Source organism: Phalaenopsis equestris, unplaced genomic scaffold (genome assembly GCF_001263595.1).
Source record: "Phalaenopsis equestris unplaced genomic scaffold, ASM126359v1 Scaffold000522, whole genome shotgun sequence".
Lineage (NCBI taxonomy): Eukaryota > Viridiplantae > Streptophyta > Magnoliopsida > Asparagales > Orchidaceae > Phalaenopsis > Phalaenopsis equestris.
Window position 1 is genome coordinate 33,227 of NW_018164962.1, and position 9,965 is coordinate 43,191.

A 9,965-nucleotide genomic window follows, 5' to 3' on the forward strand; every position below is an offset into this window, starting at 1 on the left:
AGAGAGAGAGAGAGAGAGAGAGATAGAGAGAGAGAGACGCACTTATGTATGCATATATGTATATATACACAAATGCATAAGAATTTTATAATACGTAAATGACTATTAAAAAATTTAATACATAGACTTTTTTTTTTTATTTCGCATGCATCTACATGATCTTGAACTCAAGCTATTTTAGTTGAAAAATAAAAATCTCAAGCACTAGGGCAAACGTGGCTTGCATATGTCGTTTTAGGGTTGTGAATTTAGATCAAAGATCCTTAACCACCTGAAGATTGATTTGAATTTCGGCTCGGATGGAGATCGGATCAAAATAAGCGAGCCAAGCCACAAGCCAAATTTTGGATCGATTTTTTTTCAAGCCGACCTCATCTCTGCTCAAAGTCGGGTCGTTAACAGTCCATGACTGTGAATTTAGCAAATTTAGCTTGGAGATCGTTAATCGCTAAAATTTTGAATTGAATTTTACTCGGACTGATATAAACCAGCCGAGCTACAAGATAAGATTTTGGATTGAATTTTTTTTTAGCAAATATTAAGCCGAGCTCAGCTCAAAATCGGACGTTAACAGCCCAACGCAATCTTAGCTTGAAATGGGGTAGAATTCAAGTTCTATACCAAGGAGAAATTATATTTTATTTATTTTCGAATAAGTTTGGGTTAAAAATTGGACAAATTGCACGGCATTGAAAAATAATGTAGAGGATTTTAAAATTGTTTTTTTTTCTTAAATTCAGGACCACTTGGAAGAAAAGGCTCACCGTATTTTGTTTATTCGGAGCGTCGGGCCCGATACACAACCCATGGACTGTGACTACAAGCTCAATGGATTACAAAAGCTTGTTGGTTTACAATGACAGGTTTAGGTGGGCCCATATGTTTGACTTTATGGGCCCGAAATGACGTCTAACAATACAACAATGGAAGGAGGGCCGTTATCACGTGGTTTGAGAAAACGTAAACTAGCCATAGCATTGCACGTGAGTGGGACGTGCGCACGTTTATTTGTCATCTCTAAATGATATTGTTGATCTTGCAAAACAGTTTGTTCTGACAAAAAAGAATGATTTGCATTTAATTTATAGACTTATTATCTTTGCATTAACTTTACTAGTTGTTATAACTACAGTTGAAAGAGCATTTTCTGCAATGAAAGTTGTCAAAAATCGAAGCGTAGTCGAATGAGTAATGATTGGCTTAATGACTGTCTCGTACCGTACATTGAAAAAGAATGTTTGATTTGGTTTTGAATGGAGTTGTTATGCAATATTATCAATATATACAAAATAGATTGAAAAGTTTGTAATATATTTTAATTTATGATTGGTGATAGAATACAAGATTTTATTTTGAATTGTGTTATTCATTTTATTTATTTGTATTTTTTTGATATGTATAAGAATTGAATGGTATGTTTGTAAATTTTCCTAAAAAATTTAGGATGTTTTTGGGACAGCGGTATGGTTGAAGTGTTCACCACACTTTTTTGTGTTTGCCAAAATCACGTTTTTCTTATTTTTAAAAAGAAATTATGGCTGAAAATTGTGTTTTGTAGTATGACATGTGTAAGTATGGTGGCTACTGGAAAACTATAGTCTGACTTTTTAAAAAAAAAAAAAATGTAATGGTCACCACAGCTTTTTGAACCACAAGTTCTTCAATAACTGTTTCACAATTGCTTCTTCTTAATGTGTTTTGTAGTATGACATGTGTAAGTTTTTCTAATTATTTTAAAACAGAAACTTGGTTTTTTTAAAATTTTTTATCTAGTTGGTAAATAGCCATTACTAACTTAATTTATAAAATAATTAAAAGTCGAATTTTTTAATTATTATTATTTATTTTTTCAAATCTCAAGTGCTGGCACAAAAAGATTATAAATATAAATACCAAGTTTTTGATGTTAATATCAATTGCGTGGCGGTGATAAAACTGTTACATCGCTGTCACGCAGTTCATCGCGAATGTTAGGTTACGGTCCCGGCCATGCGCGTATTCATCCGACACGTCTCAGTTGTACATCTGCAGGCGGCATTTCATATCATGATGTGGATCACGTTTTGCAATCGAGACCCTGCACCCCTCAAAATCTCTGCAGCTCCTACGCCCATTCTCCATTTTTTTTAATTTTTTTATACTATATTTAGCCAAGGAAAAAAACAGATTCTTACCGAAATATCTTTTTTTTTTTTAATTTTACATATAGAATTGTACATAAAAATATATGTAAGAGTTGATTCTAAGAGATCATATGGTCCCAAAAGAAAATAGTAAGATAAATGAACGTCCATCCACAGAGGACTAAGAAGCCCATTTATTCAATTGGGTGCAACATTCGCTTCAAAGCAAGCAAAGCTAAACCCGACAAGTCAAGAAGATGATTGAATGACCGGAATACAAGTTGCTTGATCGGAAATGAGACTACGTTATCAGAGCCGACTGACATAAAGGAGCCAAACCGAGGAAAGATCTACTCCATTAACATCTCCAATGATGTCGAGGGTGTCCAGAAGCTCCTCCCACTTGTTTGTTATCAGGGGTCAATATTTGGACTAACTTAGTTGAAAGAGTTAATCCTGCCGAACTGAAACCAATCAATTTCAATCCACCAATACGGTTGAGTTGAAGCAATACGAGTTCAGTCGAACGAGCTAAGTAGCAGCTAAGCGATAGGCTTATACCTGTGAAATACCTATAATACCATGTACAACTCTCAATTAGTGCAGGTGCAAAAACATAAAAACACTATATTCTACTTTCCTATATAAATAAGAAGATTATTTCATACACAAATGGAGTACAAATATGCCTAGGGAAAGGTCAACATATTATATACGGTGTGTTACCGTCCACTTATTTCTCTCTCCCTTGATGTGTGATTCAGTGTCAGATCATGATTCAACAATAACACGCAGTTCTTATTAATTTATATATTTTATATTTAAAGTTTAATGTCCATTTTTAAAACATTATAGTATAAAAATTTATACGAAGATATATTTTTTGTAAAAAATTAATCATTCTGATTTATAAAAATTTAAGTGTCATGTACATAATAAGTAAATATGTGAATAAATAAAAATTATATGATATATATGTCAATGTCCCAATTTCTAATCACAATAATTTTCAAAATTATTAAATTAAATTTTAAATTACTATAATATAGTTCGAACTAAATTTAAATCCCATTAATTTAACTAGATGTTTTATTGACATAATGAGAACCGATTAACGTTTATTTATTTATTTATCGGCACTTCAAATTAATGCACGGCTCAAAAATCATTTCACGATGACTTGCAAAATTAATTAAATTTGGTAACATCCAATCATAAAATAATTTTTCTTTATCATACTAAAAAAATTACACATATAAAATATTTTTCTAAGAATTAAATGAAAACGCCCAATAATAATAAAGTTACGAAGTATTCTTTCTAATAATTTGGCTGTGAAATAATTTGACATTTTACCCCCTTTAAAATATCAAATTTGCCTTTTCTTTTTTTCTGAAATACCAATTTTACATTCATTTTCTTAAGTGCTCCCACATTAGATGATATAAGGGGTCAATTTATCAGAATCTACACCTGAGCAGGGAGAAATATTTGCATACGGACTACGTACGCAGAACTGTGTGCATAATAACCTTCGCTTAGCAGTTATTAAGAGTTATTGAGAGGTTATTGATGTATTAATATCAATAGCATATAACCTCAATGACCTTCGTGTGTTCTATTTTGATGTTATTCATAGTTTATTATGAGGGTATTGCAGCGTTAATGAAGTACGTACGTAGAGCTGAGGGCGTATTCCGTATGCAAATATTTACCCTGAGCAGGAGTTCAAGTAGATCTCATGGGCTTTTAAAATCATCCAAAGAGAACCCATTTTTCCACCCTCTTAGAACATTGCCACTGTCTTCTCCAAAACTCCGGCGATGCTGGCCCGGCGGCCCGACCGAGATCTACCCATCCCGGCTGCCGGCTCTTCTTCATGCCGCCGCCCAACAAGCCCATTGGAACGCAACCCGCAGCCATCCAAGGGATGGAAAAAGAAAGAATCCGACGGTGTAGGGCTCGGCATCCTCGCACAGCTGAGCAAGGCTCGAAGCCGTGGAGACGATGCAACTGCTGAGCTCGCCAACCTATCGGCCGCCGGAGAAGGTTTTCCGGTAGCTGATTTTCTCAGCTGCTGTTACTTGTGCAGGAAAAGGCTCCATGGCAAAGATATATATATGTACAGGTGATAATCTAATAACTTAATTACTAGTAATTACTTTTCTTCTTCAATTAATGGTTTGATTATTTAACTGTATATTTTTAGTTTTACATTCATATTTTGGCTTTAGTTAGCTATAATTACTTCGTAGAGCAGCATGCAGTTCAACAAACTATATATGTAATGTGATTTTTATTAATAAGCTCAAAAGCCAAAAAAAAAAAAAATTAAATAATTTTGTGTGATAAACTAATGGGAAAATGGTGCATGGTGATTTGGTTGCAGAGGGGAGAAGGCTTTTTGCAGCATGGACTGCAGATATCAGCAAATTGTGAGCGAGGAGTACATGGAATATTGAAGGTCTGAAGACATCAGACTGCCTGCCAGATCTGTAATTAATTCTAATGATGGAGAAATGCTGAGAAATGCTGAGGGTAGGGTGATTGTTGCAAAGAATCAGAAAAATGGTTAACTGATCAGTGAGTTTTAAAGTTTTTTTTTTTTTTTTTTTGCAGAATAATCCCTCTTTCTAAACTTTATGATCTGTAATGATTGTATATATTTTATGTTTTCACTTGTTGATGCAAATATATGCAGTTGTGGATATGAGATGAGATTATGAGAGTATTTTCTCAAAATGATTTTGAAGATAAAAGGAATGAAGTGTATCAAGTAACCAATCAAGCAAATAGGAAAAAAAAAATCTTTTTTTAAGAGGTGGGTTAAGGTCAATTAGTATGATTTTGTCTTTTGATATGAAAAAATTAGAAAAAAAAAAAAAATATCAGAGTCTGCCACTTGTGTAGTCAGGCCCATCTTAATAAAATAAATAAATATAATATATGAGTGAGTTTGTCTGTACACATGATATGTTCTAATTTGAGTGCTGATGCAAAACTACACCAGAACTCCTCATGCAATATTGTTTTAAAAAATAGATGGAACTAATATGTTGCTTTGGCAAAACTTTGGAAAATAATTTGCAAGTTATGATGGGGTGAATGAAAATTTAATATCTAGATTTGTAATATATGGATTAATTTGTACATTTGCACTTATAAGAGATTAAGAAAATCACAAAAGCCTTTTTTTTTAATTTTTTGTCATTTTTGCTAAGGATAAATATTTTTTCTTAGGGTATTTGGTTTACATATGATATAAATGAAGACAAATTCAAATTCGCCAGTTTATTCCTTCTGGTTTCGACGTCGCTATATTCTAGGAGACAAAACACTCATGAAATTCTCAAGCGCTAATAAATGGAGTACGTGGAGCTGTTTAGAAATTGTGTGTAATGTGGGCCCCACCTTCCTTTAGTTTAATTTTTAATTAGAAACATTTAACACCCTAATTGTAGTTATATGCGTCATAATTAAGTGATCATTTATTTTGAGCTATTATTGAGCTTTTATCTTCCTCGAACTTATCATATGTATGGTTCATCGATACGATATTGTAAGATAAATATGGTTGTGTTTTTCAATAGATATTCCATTGGATATTTGTATGCACGTTAGACCGTGCGTGGGGATATAATGAGTAAGAAATGCTATGATGTAACTAAGAAGGAACATATGTTTGATTGGATTTTAATTTTAATTTTAAATTTATTTTATGTTCATTTTATAAATCATAACTTTTATTTCTTATATATATATATATATATATATATTCAAAATTTTAAAAATATTATATAATGTATGTATGTATGTTTGCCTAGCTATTACACAATTTTTTTGTATAACTAGTTATGCAAATACCATTTAATTGTCGAGAGTCATACAATATTTTTCATGAGTCATTTTGTATTACGGGCTCCATATAATATTTTATGACTGCATATTATATTTATTCATGCAAAAAAAATGAATTTCATATGATTACTTATGAGACTTTTCATAATTTTAAAAATAAGATGACCAACATCCCCCCAAAATGAAGTGCCTAAACGAGATAAACCTAGCCTCTCAAAATCTCCCCCCATTTCTGCCTAAAGTGGTCTCATGATGCCATCTAAAACCTTCCAAAAGAAGCCACCCCAGCCACTTTTGATCCTTCCCATACATATCTCGCCATATCCAAGGCTGCATTTTTCGGCTGCCTGGGAGGTCTGCTGGTGAGAAAATCGAGAAAATAAAAAGTAGAAAACTGGTCTAGCGCCTAGGCGTCGTGCCCCTGGAGAATAGGCGTCGGGGCCTAGCCACTTGGCGCCAAGGTCTTGCGTCAGGTTTCTCAGAGCTTTATTTTAACTTGTTTCAGAGCAGTTTCTGGCGCCTAAACGCCCGAAACTAGCATCAGGAAGCTGTCCCCTCGGGTTTTAAGCCCCTTGGAGGCTGCATTGGGCGCTTGGGAGCTGGTCTAGTAATGAATGTTCTATTTTCGCCAGAAACATCTGATGCAGGGGTTTCTCAACCTGAAAGTTACAAGAGACCACATATGACTAAATTATGATTCCCTAACTTAAAAAATGATGTTCTTGCTCATTCATTGATCAGAGACTGTCACCAACGGGTGCACTGAATCACGACATGGGCAAGACTTTTTGAACCATAATTTTTCTGTAGAGCACATAGGAGTGCTTCGTGACTCCTCTTGACCTCGGGGAGGCTCCGAATGGATATAGAGGGACCTCTGGACACCAGAACGAACAACAAACATGTCCAATGTCTTGAGTAGGTCCGCTCAACGGTGGATTCTTTCGGGTAAATATGAATTATCGAAGACCTTGGCTTCGTGCTCCGAACACGTATCAATGGTCTCAGATGGGTGTCATCAGCTACGAGATGCTATGAATAAGCCCTGAATCGTCCTAAGCCATTCAAATGGATACCCTAAACACGTGACATTAAAATTTGATGGCAACCATCAAATATAGTGAACTTATAGTCAAATCGAGTGTCTCGACAAGATAAATCCAACAAGCCAAAAATTGCTCAATTCTGTCATCGTTAAGACACTCAAATTTTCATCAAACGTTGTCTAATTGAGGGAACCTCTCTAGATCATTCGATCAGAGTAGTTCATATTTCATTTTTAATTACAATCGGGACTCTATAAATATAATATCACCTCTCTAATGTAGAGGATATGAGGCCCAAGTAAGTGCTTGAAACTTTGAGAAGGAGTTGAAGTCCAGCATTAATCTTATCACTGTCGACCACCGCTTGTCGGCCGATGTTGATCACCATTGATCGTTGCTCATTTCTTGTGACAAGTTTCTTCGCGCATCAACGTTGTAACTCGGGAGAGTTTGTAACCCTTTCTTAGTTATGACAGAAGAGGTTTTACTTATAATTTTCAGTTTATAGTAGATCTCTTTAACTGGGTCATGCCCCGTGGTTTTTAACCTTTATGGGTTTCCACATAAGAAATTCTAATGTCTCTATTGGTTATTTTTCTTTTATTTAAGTATGTACTGAATTATCATGCAACACTAAGACGATAATCTATTACCTTACCATCGTGAATCTTCTAGCACTCATCAAAACTCTTATACATAATTAGTCTTATAAAAAAAGGTTCTATAATCATTTTAACATACAAGGTCAAATTATTATTATTATATCTGCATTATATCACTTTTCATTAGGGCTGTGAATTTGGCTCGAGAATTCTTAATCACTCAAAAATTAATTTTACTTTTGTCTCAAATTGTGATTAGATCGAAATAAACAAGCTGAGCTATGAGCCGAAATTTTGGATAGAACTTTTCTCAAGCTGATTTTGACTCATATATGGATCGGCTCGAAATGACTCGAGATCTGCTAGTATTTTTTATTTATAAAAATTATACATATATGGTTAAGTAAAATTGATTATAATAAGTTACGAGTCAATTTCGAGTCGATGTTGAGTTGAAACGGATCCAAACAACAAAATTTGAGCTAGTTAATTTTAATTTTGTGTTGGATCGAGTAGGTTTCGAGCTAAAACGGATCCGAATAACCCAATTTGAGCTAGTTATTTTTTATTTCGAGCCTGAACGAGCTAGACTTAATTTTGAGCCGGTCGGCAAATATAATGAGCCACAAGTCGTTTTTGGCACAAATCAAGCCAACTTTGTGAAAGGTATAATCATGGATGTTGATCTCTCTCTCTCTCTCTCTCTCTCTCTCTCTCTCTGACTGCATTCAATTCTCCAAGTGAACATGATGACATTGCACTTGAATATGACTTCCATGTTAAAGGCAGTCTTATTAATAGCTATCTAAGGTTTTGATCTAAGTTTCAACTAGCTCGACTCAAGCATTTAGAACAAAATTAATAATTATGTGATATTATTTTTTCAATAAAATAATCCTCAAATTTTATGCACTTAAAGTTAAAACGAACATTATGATGAAAAAATCCAACGAGCCGAAAATCATTCAATTTATATTCTATTAATTTAGTTAGCTATCAAAGAATAGCCTATGATTGGTGAAAGTAATATGATCCATCACATTGTGTTTTCAGAATTTCATTTAAATTATCAAAATATCTCTCCAAAAATTATATACACACCCCTATGTTTTTGCATGAGGGGGACTTAAATTTGTGGATGGCCTACAAATCCCAAATTACCCGAGCTCTATTCGTCAGTCAAATTCAACATCTAATTGTATTGCTTGACCGCCACCATTTGATTGTTGCTACACGACAACTGTTATTCTATTATCATTACTCGATTGTTATTCCCCGTCTACTGTAGTCCAACGATTGTAAATAGATTGCAGTCTCTTGATCATAGTCATCATCTTGCACCACTTTTTGAGCATTCTTTACAACAATCAGAAAGAGGACAAGTTAATGATTTATTTTTTATACTCATGCCTTCTCCAATTTGATGAGAGCAAATTTTTTAAATTTTGTTTATACAATAGTCTATTTTAAATGGGCTAGACCTATGATTCATCTAAATTGCTTCTATATATTTTTGTATAAGATCTTTTTATAATGCTAAAACATAAAAGTATTTCAATCGTGATGAATATTTTTTTTTCCGGCAACACTTAATGAAAGTGCTAATTAAACTATAAATAAAAATATTTGTTATTTTGTTAATGACTTTGAGCTGCTTAGAATGGAATATATTGAATTAGTTTCTTATACCAATGCATATATTTTGAAAATATTAATTTCTTATATTTTCTTTTTAGTCTTCACTATATAATGATTTTGATTTATTTAAAAAAATGTTGAGGTCAAAAAATGTTGAGGTCCTTATCAAGGTAATGGGATCTTAGGTTAACTATTATAAGGGGTGCAAATGAGTAGAGTCCAACACGAGTCATGCAGACCTCGAGATCGGCTCATTTGGCAAACTGCTAGCTCGAGTCAAGCTTGAATGGCAAGCTCAAGCTCGGCTTGTACTGTTAACAACTAGCTCGCTGGCAAGCTCAAACTAAAAACTCAATCTTAACGGAGAGCTCGTCGGAGAAGGTATTGCTGGTTGGAAGAGGAGGAGGAAGCAACGAGAGCTTACCAAAAAATACATTAAAATGACTAGTGGTAGACTACTCAAATAATTTCGCGAGGCAACGAGCTGAGCCAGCTCAAGCTCAAGCTCATGGCTAGATAAGGTTGGCTCATGAGCTCGTGAGCTAGCTCGGTTCATTTGCACCCCTAACTATCATCATCAAAATAAATTATAATACTAGAAAACATTTTATCAAGAATTTTGGCTCCTTGGAAGTTTATTTGCAGGCATTGGCGAGAAAATGAAGCAGAATGGCCATCCAAACAAAAGGAGAAAGAGT

General features: G+C 34.0%; 1 protein-coding gene across 1 annotated transcript; it reads left to right on the top strand.

The window, feature by feature from the left end:
- The first annotated feature begins 3,731 nt into the window (after positions 1 to 3,731).
- Positions 3,732 to 4,831, top strand: LOC110028739. The gene is made up of 2 exons (XM_020730716.1): positions 3,732 to 4,251; positions 4,513 to 4,831. The coding sequence occupies exons 1-2, from the start codon at positions 3,947 to 3,949 to the stop codon at positions 4,583 to 4,585; spliced, it is 378 nt and encodes a 125-aa protein (XP_020586375.1). The 5' UTR covers positions 3,732 to 3,946; the 3' UTR covers positions 4,586 to 4,831.
- The last annotated feature ends 5,134 nt before the right edge of the window (positions 4,832 to 9,965 follow it).